The sequence below is a fragment of the Tripterygium wilfordii genome, chromosome 9 (assembly GCF_013401445.1).
Source record: "Tripterygium wilfordii isolate XIE 37 chromosome 9, ASM1340144v1, whole genome shotgun sequence".
Taxonomy (NCBI): Eukaryota; Viridiplantae; Streptophyta; class Magnoliopsida; order Celastrales; family Celastraceae; genus Tripterygium; species Tripterygium wilfordii.
The window spans coordinates 4,386,773-4,400,447 of NC_052240.1; the positions used below are offsets into that span (position 1 = coordinate 4,386,773).

At 36.8% G+C, this 13,675-nt stretch overlaps 2 protein-coding genes across 2 annotated transcripts; one reads left to right on the forward strand and one right to left on the reverse strand.

The window, feature by feature from the left end:
• The first annotated feature begins 2,566 nt into the window (after positions 1-2,566).
• LOC120005599 (protein BTR1-like) lies at positions 2,567-9,651 on the forward strand. Its single transcript, XM_038855330.1, has 9 exons — positions 2,567-2,716; positions 2,830-2,917; positions 4,641-4,879; positions 4,967-5,073; positions 5,916-6,109; positions 7,654-7,718; positions 8,746-8,841; positions 8,914-8,975; positions 9,077-9,651. Exons 2-9 carry the CDS (start codon positions 2,833-2,835, stop codon positions 9,171-9,173), a joined length of 945 nt encoding a protein of 314 aa, XP_038711258.1. The 5' UTR covers positions 2,567-2,716; positions 2,830-2,832; the 3' UTR covers positions 9,174-9,651.
• Positions 9,652-10,514: 863 nt separating this feature from the next.
• On the reverse strand, positions 10,515-11,571 carry LOC120006442 (putative glycine-rich cell wall structural protein 1). Its single transcript, XM_038856481.1, has one exon. The coding sequence runs from the start codon at positions 11,382-11,384 to the stop codon at positions 10,794-10,796; it is 591 nt and encodes a 196-aa protein (XP_038712409.1). The 5' UTR covers positions 11,385-11,571; the 3' UTR covers positions 10,515-10,793.
• Positions 11,572-13,675: the final 2,104 nt, after the last annotated feature.

The following is a 13,675-nucleotide window of genomic DNA, read 5'->3' on the forward strand; positions in this document are numbered from 1 at the left end:
CAACTGTTCCGAATAGTCCAAGGTAAGTTTATCATTTATTCAAAAATGATTCCATCAACGGTTTGTGTGTCATTACGGGTTTCGTGAGGTTTCACCCATTTTGCTGGGTTCCATATTACTGCATAACTTTGCTCAAAACAATTTCTCATAGTTAAAAACGAAGTTTTCGACGTAATCGAGTGTTTGAGCCTTTCGTCGGCCATTTTGAGGGTTTATGGTCAAGTTTAGGGCTTTTCTGGTCGAGATTTATTATTATGGGGGTCGAGCATATCTATTATGTGGTCGAGCATTTCATATTTACTGGTCGAGCATTCATATTTACTGGTCGAGCATTCATATTGTTTTGGTCGAGTATTCATATTTACTGGTCGAGTATTCATATTGATTTGGTCGAGCAATCATATTGATTTGGTCGAACATTGTTAGCTTATATTTATTTCACTTATTTTTTTTTATCTTAGGTTTATAATGGCTTACATGATTCCAATGGACTCAAAAATGTTGTGGGAACAATGGTTGGCAAAGTTAAAAAAAAGCCAAAGGTTGTTATAAATGAGATTGAAGAGGAGGAAGAGGAAGAGGAAGTTCAAACACATAGGGACATTCCACCTGTTACAGAGGTAGTAATATGAATTTTTATTGATTGAGCAATTAGTTGTGTTTGTGTTTGGTCGAGCATTAATTTTTTTGGTCGAGTATTGTATCTTATGGTTGAGCATTAATTTTTATTGGTCGAGCATTATATTTTTTGGTCGGGCAATAAGTATTTATATGGTCGAGCATTATATGTATTGGTCGAGCATTGAGTATTTATATGGTCGAGCATATTTTCAGATTAAGGTCGAGCATTTATATCTATTCTAGTTTAGCATTATTCATTTCTGGTCAATCACAAACTTAATAATCCAATTTGTATATTTTCCATTTGCAGAAATATGTTTTAAGGGATAATATTACAAGCAAGATTGATGTATTTGATAGTTTGCTTAAGGATCACTCCAAGAAGCATAAAGATCTGAAGGTGGAATTGTGTTTGATGTTGCAATTCATTGAAAAATCCATGGGGACTCTTCTAGAAGTTGTTAAAAAACAAAATGCAGGAAATGAGGGGGATGGGAATGCCATTGATGGTTCAAGTGTGTATTTCTTTCTCAACATCTTCTTGAACAATATCATCATGAAACCAATGATCCTCAAATAGATAACCCTCATTAGGCTTATAATGATGTTCATTGTCATCATCACCGCCATTATCCGGATTTGATGATGCATCTATATCGTTGAATCCACAATCAACAAAACCCTTACACACGTTTGCCGATTGTCTAATAAACTCCTCCTGCGTTTGGGGAATGAAACTCGGGGAACATTATCTTCATGTATAGGAAGAATTGATGCACAAAGTGGAGTGGCAGGTCTTCGAGGATCATCATTTTGCCTTAAGAAGAATTTGAGATCACGGTCAGTACTTAAGACCATTGGTTCCATGTCAAAGTGTGTATTATATGCAAACCTCAACTCCAAAACATGTGTATTACTATCAACTCCAAACAACTCATAGATCATATCCACCAACTCCGAATACGTAATGCTATCATTAACAATGACACCTTGACTTCTTCCACCTTGGAACTTGTACATACCGCGAAAAATTTCCCATTGGCCATCATACAAGACCACGAAATCAATTGATGTCATCCCTGCAAAACAAAAGGTATATGATAAATGATTGATGACCAGAAAAAAAGGTTGATCGACCACTAAAAACATTTCTCGACCAAATATTAATTATTGCTCGGCCAAATAATTTCGTTATACTCATCCAAAAAAAAAACAATGCCCGATCAGATAATTCAATGTTGCTCAACCAAAGATAATGCTCAATCAGATAATTCACTATTGCTCGACCAAATAAGTTCACTATACTCGACTAAACAAAATAATGCTTGACCAGATAATTCACTGTTGCTCGACCAAATAAGTTCACTATACTCGACCAAACAAAATAATGCTCGACCAGATAATTCACTGTTGCTCGACCAAACAAAATAATGCTCGACCATATAATTCACTGTTGCTCGACCAAACAAAATAATGCTCGACCATATAATTCACTGTTGCTCGACCAAATACTCGACTAAAAATAGATTGATCGACTATATAAAATGCTCGAGCAATTTGCTCAACTATAGCAGGGCAAGTAAATGAAACTGAAGACGACCATTGTATATATATGTACTTACTTGCAATGAGAAATGTGCGAAGTAACAACGAATATTGTCGACACAATGGGTATTTCCGATATGTGCTTTCCGATCAAGGTTTTAGTGTTTTCCAGTGCAGATTGAGGTGGAGTAGCTGCGTCGTAAGGTAGAAAGATTGTTATTTTGTGTTTCGGGAGAGAAGGATGAGAGAATGATATTCAGATCTGTGTTTGTTTTATAAAGATAATGGTATATTTTACTTTAAAAATTAAAAAGAGGTCATTTTTTCAGTTTTTAACAAAACAGGTTATTTTTACAGTTTTGTTAGTGGGTGAGGTCATTTGGAGAAATTTCCCCGGGTTTCAGTCTAAAACAGACCAAGCACGCAAATCCGCCCAGAGACGCAACGATCAGGTTTGCGGGAGACACAGCTTAGCTAGCGGAGCAAAGTTGAACAGAAGAGAAGTAAATTGATTTCGAGATTCAAGTGATTTTTCTCTTTCTGTGAACAAGTAAGCTTTCTCTCTTTCTCTCTCTCGCAGCCATTGTAGCAACGGAGGTTGTTTGTTTGATTCTGTGCGTTTTAGTGTAATCATTTTGACCTTTTATTTTGTATTTGGATAAGGTGATGGAGTCGAACGAGTCATCATACATGTATTCACCGGAGGCGCCGAGGATGGGATCTCCACCACCTCCGGAATCACCGACTTCAGGTGTCCGATCTGATATGCTCTTGATGTGCAGAGAATTTTATTGTTTCGTCAATGGCATTTTCATTTCGTTGATTCATTGTTGACTTTATTACGTCTTTTGGAATTGTGGAGTTAGTGTAGAGATGATGTCTGCTCATTCGAATTTTAGTCTTGTTGCCGTAGCTGTTCCATAGCTGACGAAGTTGTGGGAAAAAGAGTTAGAGATTTGTTGACTGTCTCATTTTCTTTTCATTTTAATTGCAAACAAAGAGAAAAGTGAAAACCTAGGGTAATCAGTTTTGCGAGTTATGTTTTGATTTGGGATTTATGAAGTGAGGAGTCTTACAATAAGCTTTTTTGATGAGTAACAATGTGAACTGAGTTGTTTATTTCCGGTCTCATAGGATTGAACTTGACAAATCATGGTATGTATTCTGAGTCCTCTTGCATGTGTATGAGAAATCTGGAGGGAGCTGATTCTATTTCCCGAGGGAAATAGTTTCTTTTGTTTGGTCTATTGTCTCCATGATTTTATAGACTGTCTTTTTGTTTCTGGAGAGAGCAATGAGAGATGTTTAAGTATAGGGAAATTGGGTGCTGAGGAAGAATCTTGACAGTTATTAATTTCGTGAAGCATTTCTGTTTCTTTCTGTCAAATCTTTGTGGTGTCACAGATGTTGAGTGTGAGATAGTGTAAGATCTCTCTTTGTTCAAGTAGTTTTCTTCCCATTTCATTTCATCTGATCAGATGCATATGGTTGTGTAATGTGGATGTTAGGGAAAGCAAATTTATGGGTGAGTTGACTTTGAACAATTATCTTACTATACCCTGTCAAGTGGGGGGACTGAAGCACTGCTGTAAAATTCTGAGAATTGTTGCATGTTCGTGGGTTCCCCCCCCCCCCCCCCCCCCCCCCCTCAATTTTTAGAATTTACGGTTACTTTTGCATGATGGAAGGAATACATGGTAATCACTGTTTTGCCGTACTGGTATTAAGGAGAAGATGTTTATTAAGTGATATACGTAGTGACGTTGATAGATACCATATTTAGGTGGAAGATGGATCATTTTCCTTCTCAAAAGTTTTATATCTCTTCATCTTGCATGCAGCTGTTATAGATCATTTGGAGCTACGGAGTTCAGTTATGCGATATATTTTAACTGGTTTGCAGTTTTAAATGCCACCATGCATTTACTCTCCTGAAGTTCAAGCAAGTGATTGCCACTGCTTTATTCTTCAAATATTTTTTATTGTCTTATGATTTAACTGCCGCTTCAAAGGTCATTCATCAGCTCTGTACTCTAGTATATGCCTAGAAGTATAATCTGCTGCAGATCGTTTCCTTCTAATTTTCTTTATGAGGAGGGAATTTTAGATGTTCTGCTTTTTTGATGAAATCATCCGACCCAAATGATATTACCATAGAATGCTTGTGTCAATGATGTCAAATACCAGCACTTCAGTAACTTCTTAGGTTAGCTTGTCATGATGTTTAGCTTGTCATGGATTGAGATTATGTTCTTTGTACCACAGTACTTGCCTTTAGCGAGACATAAGGGTGTCATTTTTGTCCGTAGAGAGAATGCTGATAATGCTACCCAAATGATAAATTGAAAGTGTTAGCAACTCCATCCAATTCATTCATAAGTTAAATCACATATTCATTTATTTCGTGCATAATTTTATTCCAGTTTGGACAATTCTACTACTCATCTTTCTTCTATCTTTCTTTTTCATGTCAGATTCTGCAGAGAAGCAAACATATGTTAGGTTTCTTGTGTCAAATGCTGCAGCTGGTTCTGTCATTGGAAAGGGTGGCTCGATGATAACTGATTTTCAGTCTCAATCTGGAGCCCGAATCCAGCTATCACGCAATCATGAATTTTTCCCGGGAACCACAGATAGGATAATTATGATATCTGGAACATTTGATGATGTGTTAAAAGCTATGGAACTTGTTCTTATAAAATTGTTGAGTGAGGTACTACATCAGAACATGGTTTCTTCTCCATAGATGTTATAAAGTCTTGATGGTGATTTAGTCTCCTTTTTCTGTTTTGTTGATCAGCTTCGCAGTGAAGAAGGCAGTGATGTTGAACCAAGAACAAGAGTGAGACTAATTGTTCCAAATAGTTCTTGTGGTGGCATAATTGGGAAAGGAGGGTCGACAATAAAGTATGGTTTTTACTGCTTTTTCTGTAATAGAACTAAATAATTAATTTAGTTTACTTGGTCTGGTAGCTTTCAGATGAAGTAAGAAAACTTTATTGGGTTAGGAAATTTTCAACCACCTCATGTAACTTTCTTTAACTATTTTTAAAACTGGGTAAGCAGTTGCATCAGTTGTATTTATTTATCCTGCTGTTTTTTAAAGAAATTTGCCTTGAAATTTTCAACAGCAAAACAAAAAATCTTCTATACGAAGCGTACATTTTAGTGTTTTTTTTTATAAAAAATTTAGTTACGTGATTATATTCTTAATTTTTTGAGGATGAGGGGAATCAAACCTTTCAGTTTTTGCATACGCGATGAGTTCTATGGATCATTTTCAATATGGACTAGGGTACAAGTCAGCAGATTTTTAGTTATAATCATAAATTAGCAAGAACTGTCAATTATTAAACTTAGTTCTGTAGTTGAAACCCGGGTAGAATATATTAGCATAATATGGAGCGGCTCTGTGCAAATGTTTGGCATTTCGCTTAGCTGATCTAGTGTATGACACGTTACGAGTGTTTGAGTATGCATGTTGCTGATCTTAAGGAAGCAAAAACAATACAGTTTTTTGCAGGAAGAACAGCTTTGAAACATGCACACAATTATTAAATGTATTGACTGTTAAATTGCATCTCCATAGAGTCATAGAAAATCATTTCTCAATGACCTTTCTGGCAAGATGAGCAGCCAGCCAATTTATGCTTTTGGGTCCCTTCTTTTATTTTTGAATCTGGATAGGGAAAAAAATAAAAAATGAGGCTGATGCTGATCTGCTGATGTCAAGGTTTGTCGATATGCAGGTCATTTATTGAAGACTCTCAAGCTGGGATTAAGATATCTCCTCAAGACAATAACTTTTATGGATTCAGTGACAGGCTAGTGACACTCACAGGCTCTCTAGATGAGCAAATGCGCGCTATTGAATTGATTTTATCAAAGCTATCTGAAGATTCTAACTACTACAAAACTATGAATGCCCCTCTGGCATATCCAGGTTTGTGTGTGTGCTATTTTTCTTTTCATCTTAAGTCAAATTTTAATTTCCTCGTTTTCTGCTTCAAGTCAAGTTACTGTACTTTACAATAATTTTATGTTTTCTTGATCTTTCTTTGTCCTTTAAGACTCAATTTCACCAGATTTAGGACGACAACTGTGTTCAGTGCCCCCAACACACACATAACAAAGGGATAAGTATTAGAGAAATTGTAAATGATTTCAAGGGAATCGGTTTTACCCCATGGTTGCATGTTCTATTAGGTGTTTCACGGGCTTCAATTTATATTGCCCCTCTTTTTTTCGATAGGATCAACTTTAACATTCCTTAAGATATGTGCATCCAAGTGAAATTGAAGCCGTGGCATGTACTCTGCACAATTTTGGTGTGGAGGGAGATGGTATTAAGTTTCAGATAAACTTTTAGTGGTTCAAATAATTTTCTAATCTGACATATGGGCCCACTGCTATTGCCTAGTGGCATGTCCAGACAAGGCTGCAAGGTTCAAATAAACCTGAATGCAAAAATGTTGCCTTTCATGCAGCCTTAACTTCTCCATGGGTGCTCTATTTGTGACTTCTATATGTATGGAGTATGATGCACAAAGTGATTGGACTTTTGCTAGCTCTCTAAGCACCTTCTCTTACTTCAGTAAGAGCTCTTATTGCTACAAGACTGCATATTATGCTCAACTACACCATTCATTTTATCTGTTGCATTAAATTATAATTTTCACCATCATCAAAATTTGTTCAGAAGGGCTTTGAATGAAGGCCATGACATGAAAGTGTTCATTTGTTGGAGAAGGTTATTTAGTTTGGAAGCCAATAGGGAAGAAACTGTGGACTCACTGCAAAATGTTAATGATTCCTAAGGAAATTCTCCCATACAACATATAAAAGTAATCCATTTTAGCATTCTTTATTTGGATAGGGAATCAGTAATGTCTGAAATGAGAAGTGCCCATACTATTGGTAAATCTATTCAACAATTCAGGAGAATTTCTCGCAATTTAGCTCAATAATATGGTTGAACACTTGTGCCGATTTGTCATCTTTTGTAATTTTGGGATCTGTATGAAGTGCTTCAAAAGTTGAAACACCATTGTCCTTTATCTCTTGCTGATATTGGGTTATGTTGATTTTTTGTGAAAATTTTGTGATAGGTAACAAGAAGTAATAACTCGGAAACAGAGACAAATATTGATATAGATAATAATAAGATGATGAACAACTGAAAGTACCAGGGAGCATAAGGATAACAGAAACCCTAGCTTTTGAGAAGCATTGGACCTCCAATATTTACGTCCTTACCTATCTAAATACGCATAAACCCTAAAATAACAAAATACACCAATTTCAAAGCTACAAGTGTTCCATTCCACATCAGCCATGTGTCCCAACTTGTTGTGCGACCCTTTCCTATTATAGATCTAAGTAATAGGTCTATCATTTTGGTTCATAGTATTAGCTTGAATATCTTGGTGTTATTTTGTTTGGTTTTTGTGGTATTTTACATTTAATATTTGTTTCTTTCTGTTTTAGCGGTGTCATACAATTCGATGAGCTATGGACCAAGTGCTGCTGTAGGGAAGTTTCAGAATAACAAGGTTCATTATATTCAATGTCTTTCTATTTCTAATTTTACTCTTTGACAGTGTTATTTACTTCATCGGTTTTTTAGTAAATAAACTTATTATTCAGCTTAATTTACATGATATTAATAGATTGTCATTGTGAATTTTGATTGGGGTATAGAAGCCATCTTTTTGTAAATTCTTATTATTCAGCTTAATTTACATGATATTAATAGATTGTCATTGTGAATTTTGATTGGGGTATAGAAGCCATCGTGTTGTAAATTCTCTTCTTTTGTTGGTTGGTAGGGTCGCAACCCCTTGCTGTCTCTTTGATAAATCCTTTTTCGTTCAAAAAACAACTTGTATTTTCTTTGGAAAGTCCATTTATTCTTTGTCTGGAGTTACAATATTTGAACATTCATTAGGATGGTCCAGAGTTTCAAACATGGAGTTCTTAGGAGGTAGAACGACAATGAAGATGGTGCCTCTGTCTCTACCCCCAGATCCATTTCAACTTACAGAGGAGCATATTCAGTTTCGTTTGTAAAATTTTTTGGGTGGTTTGGCTGCCTCAAAACTATGTTGAATTAGATCTTGCAGAGGCTACCAAACCGGATTATTGAGAAGTCTCTATGAGGAGGGCTACTCTGAAACAATGAAATAAAAAAAAGGGTCCGTATAGATATATGGGCAAGTTAATCTATAACTAGAAATCAACTTGCTTTTGGTGGCCTCAGTGTCAGAGAAAGGATTTAGTTATAAAAATATGTTGCATTGGGGAAATTATTGGTGGCTCCAGGAGAAGATGTGAGCTACATGATTACTATTGGTTTCGTCAAGGATAGAGATTATGATGAGTTTTGATAGGCTATGGTAATATCCAAATACTTGTAGAAACTGATCCCTTATGTCTTCTCTTTTGCAATTTATGCATAGGGTGGCTTTCTGTGAATTTCAGGAAAATATTGTATAACTTCAACAATATGTTCACATTTGCATGTGGTAGCACATACATCTTGTAAACTTTGATGAGACAAGGCTGTCTGATATTTTCCAGGAGGATCGCTTTGACTCCATAACAATTGGTGTTTCTGACAGTCACATTGGGTTGGTTGTTGGTCGGGGAGGAAGGAATATCATGGAAATCAGCCAGGTCTGCTAGTGGCAAACATTTCAAATTTGTCTGTTACCAAGCATAGACATTTTAAGACATTTGTTTTTGCAGGTTAGTGGAGCCAAGATAAAAGTATCCGATAGAGGTGATTTCATGACGGGAACAACTGACAGGTATGTATCCAAGGATTTTGGGTTCATCAATCCGCTGATTAAGAGGGGGGAATTTTTGGGTGACAAATATTCTAAAATTTGGTTCTCTTTACCTTTGGCAGGAAAGTCACAATCACTGGACCTCCTAGAGCAATCCAGACAGCTGAGTCCATGATTATGCAGAAGGTGGCGTATGCTGCGGAGAAGGCAATGGATTAGGTTTCAAGTATCCATTGTTATTGTTAATTCTTTCTGGACATGCTTGCTATTTCCTAATTATTTTGGCAATCTTTACAACACATCCACATAGCTTGTCCTAATGAGTTTCTTTGAATGCAAAAGAGTGTGATAAGTCTGATAGAGAAACGAGAACTGGAGACAAGTACACAGGCAAAGTTCTTTACAAGAAATTTTCATGGGAATACATACTCTCTTGGGGAAAAAAAAAAACAAAGGAAGAAATGTTGTCGGAATAGGTCAGTGTCAACTTGACCAAATATAGAATTAGCATAATTTAATTTTTTTTTCACAGAGTTTGTAAGTGTCCAGTTAGCTAAGTGTTGTCTTGTGTTTTCCTAGGATGCTATGGTTGAGGATTTTGCTGTTGTAACATTTGTTCATTTGGTTATGTGCTTCTTCATTTACACATTTGTTCTCAGATATTATTTTAGAACTTCTAAACATACTTGTCTGCTGTTCTGAAGTGCATTAAATTCCTCATGTATCTGTTTTGGTAGAGGCTTTAATCTTTCTGGGTCAAATCACAGTGGAGAGGTCCAAAGTATTGAATATTTAACACTGAAGATTTTGAAGAAGGTTCCATAATATAATACTTCCATGGTCTTGGTGACTAGGAGTGAAACAATGTCTCTGAGGGATGCATCAATCAGCATCCTAGTACCTCACTTTTCATGCTACCGAGTGCTCTTTAGGACAACCCCATTATAAATGTTGAACCATTTGTAGAATTGAAATCCCAAGAAAAGTGTATGTTGCTGTTATGAATCTAATAGTTATTTTAATAAGTATGTAGTAGGTTAAGAATCTAATAGTTATTTGAGTTATTATCGAATTAGTTTGATTTCATATTTAGCGATAGATATAGGTTGGCGGTGGATGTTCCGACGATCAAGTTAATCTCGAGATCAAAGAGGACAAATAATCACCGACTCACCGAGTAGTGTCGATCTTTTATAGCTAATTCTTCTCTCTTTTTATAGCGAGTGATATGAATGCTCATCCCCTCAGTTCGATCGGCTGATCTTAATCACTAAATTAAAATCTGATTTAATGGACGATCACTTGTGGATATCTCTGGGCTTTCTGATTTGAGTTTGGTCAACTTGACTTTCTACCTAATGAGAGCTTCACACGTGTCTAATGTGAAATAACCCCAGAAAATAAATAAACATAGCCATGTAAAAATATTTTTGATAGATCTCTGCATATGGAAGGCAGGCGACCACCTTGACTGAAACTGCTGGAGATTAGCTAAGCATGCAAATTACATCTCTTTTGCTCAATGAGAGAGGAGAAAAACAGCATCACTGCATCAGCACGTGTAGAATTAACCGTAACTTTCATTAATTTATTCATGTAATGCATAGTACTGGGAATTACAATATTATGACTTATGATGATCAGTGGTGTATATATAGATCATAGACATACATAAACATAGTTTTTTCATGCATGGCTGGAAGCTAAGTAACTGTATACGTACGTATACTTTGCATGCACTGAAAGTCTATGCTTTATTTCACCAAATACAAACCCTAAAGATGGAAATATTTTGCAAACCGAAAGAAAGTAGGAACCTCTTGTAATTGATAATATTGTTCATGGAGACTCATAACCTCCTGCTCCACCTCCGTACCCGCTGCCATAACCCGACCCGCTACCATATCCTGATCCATTACCACCACCACCTCCTCCTCCGCCTCCTTCACCTCCACCACCGCCTCCACCTCTGCCACCACCATTTCCATATCCGGATCCACTACCATATCCAGATCCATACCCGGATCCACCACCATTTCCTCCACCACCTCCTCCTCCTCTACCACCACCTCCACCTCCACCGCCTCCTGTTCCACCACCAGACCCGTATCCAGAACCGGACCCGTAACCTGATCCATAACCACTACCCCACCCACCTGACCCTCCTCCACCACCACCACCACCTCCTCCTCCTCCTCCACCACCTCCTATTCCACCACCAGACCCGTACCCAGAACCGGACCCGTACCCTGATCCATATCCACTACCCGACCCACCTGACCCTCCACCACCTCCTCCTCCTTCTCCACCACCACCACCGCCACCACTTCCTTTAAGTACTCCCTTAGGGACCCTAGCAGCAAAGGTAATGTCCAAAAGGAGCAAAGCCAGGAATGCCCCAGCTATGATCACCTTTGAAGAAGTGGCCATGTTTTGCAGTTTCAAAATTAACTATGCAAGTATATATCTATATAGATGAGTGTATAGGTATATATCTTACGTGTTTGAGTGAGTGACGATGTGGTAAGGCAGGGTTCCCTTTATATAGGCATTGTGTAAAGTGTCACGTACGGCCAATTTCTAGCAGCTTCTTTTCACATACATTCAGAAAATATTAATATATATTTTGTGTGTGTGTGTGTGTATATATATATATATATATGAATCATAACAAGAAACGTGTGATTTGGTGTGCGTGGTAGTGGTGTTGTTGGTGGTGGTAGACTGACTTATATTTGTAAATCTTGTCTTGTGTATTTGTTGGTGGGGTGGTGGTGGTGGTGGTGGTGGTGGAGTAACTTATATATTGTATATCTTGTCTTGTGTTTCAAACAAAGTACTGTTTCTGTTTCCCACTTTTGACTTGTATAATTTATTTAAGCTTTTTATATATATATATATATATAATGCTTTCACATTCTTGTCGATGATCTGTTCACATCCCGATCGAACATACCAATTTCTGAGTTTCTGCACTGACACTCTTGTGGCGATATACGATACACATGTCTTCTTAAGTAATCTATCAGTGTTTCGACTCATTGCTATTTGAGTCGGACTTATTCTTAAAAAGAGACGAGGCAAGAGGCAAATAATTGAGACAAATGGAAGCTAAAAACCCTAAAGCTATCAGTGAGATGGCGTTACTAGTCGGTGCGCCCGAGTAATCAAAAGTGGTTGCTTTATAATTCTTACGCGCATTATATGCCTATAGTAGTACATTGGGGTTTCAAATGATGGTGATAATTGACACCATATACTTTAAAGAAACCCTAAAATTCGATGCCACATAATCCCACTACCTACCTCACCTAGCCTAATATATATATATGTATGTATATTCCATTCCACTCTGTCAAAATCTGTAATAGTTGGGGTGTGGTTCTTGGTCTAATATTGACGCAGAGAATGACAGCGTTCGCATATCTCTGCCTATGTTAGCATGCTTGCGTAATTGCGTTCAATCATATCTTTTCTTTTTTATCAAAACATGCACATGATAGGTTACCATCACTTTCTTGTCAACATTGCAGGCCCTTGATTGATTGTTTTATTCAGTGCGGATCTGGAAAAATGGATTAAGGTCATTGTATGGATGAAAAACTTCCACATGCGCCAGAGTGGCAGGGAGTGATCGTCCCTGTTTATCGGGAGGCTAACCAATGTGCTGATAATCTTGTTTCTCATGCTTTTGACTTACCTATGGACATTCATCATCTTTCAAATCCCCCTTCTTCTTATTGTAATGATCTCATTCGAGCTAATATTGTATGGATTGCCTATCCCATAATGGTTTTTGAATAAAGTTGATCATATATCCTTAGCATTCAAAAAAAAACCGTCCACATGCAAGTCTACTCTACAAGGTCCATGAGAACTTCAATCGACAGATACTAGATCCATGAGAGTCTAAGAATTCGATAGACCAAGACCCAAGATCTAGTCAACACTAACACTAGACCCACGAATGTTTAAGTTGAACTTGGTAAGCCCAAAATCAATTGACAATTAGACCCATGAGCAGGGGCGGCCCTGGGCCTGGGCGAGCTGGGCCGCCGCCCAGGGCCCCCAATTTTTTAGGGCCCCAAATTAAAAAAATTTAGTTATAGGATAGTTTATTTTAAAACTAATCCCAACCTACTTTAAAGCCTACAAAAATCACTTATAAAGCTCAAAAAGAATTGAGAGTTAAAACAAACTAATAAAAGTGAGGGGCCCAACCCAATTAGAAAGTAAGAAAGACCACTTAAGGTTTTAGACTCTTAAAAGTTAGATCAGCCCATAAAGAAATTAAGGGAAAAAAAAATCAAAAGTCTCTTCAAAAATCACAAGACTTTTTAAAGTGTGACCCTTTTTATGATACTGATGGAAGATTTAATTTTAGAATCAAAAGTTTTGTGTAACATTTTACCTAAAGAAATAAAAAAGCCTATTTAAATACTAAATCATTTGCAAACAATGGATGATGGTTTTTTAAATGCATGGATTGCATATAAAATATTGTTGACTATTCCAATAACGGTAGCATTCGCAGAGAGAAGTTTTTCAAAGTTAAAGTTGATAAAATCATATATTCGGTCCACTATGTCGCAAGAAAGGTTAAATGAGTTAGCTTTGTTGTATATTGAAAGTGATTTGATGAAAAAAGTTGATTATATTAAAGTAATTCATGATTTTGCATATCAAAATGTTAGAAGAGTCATATTTAAGTAATTTTTTTA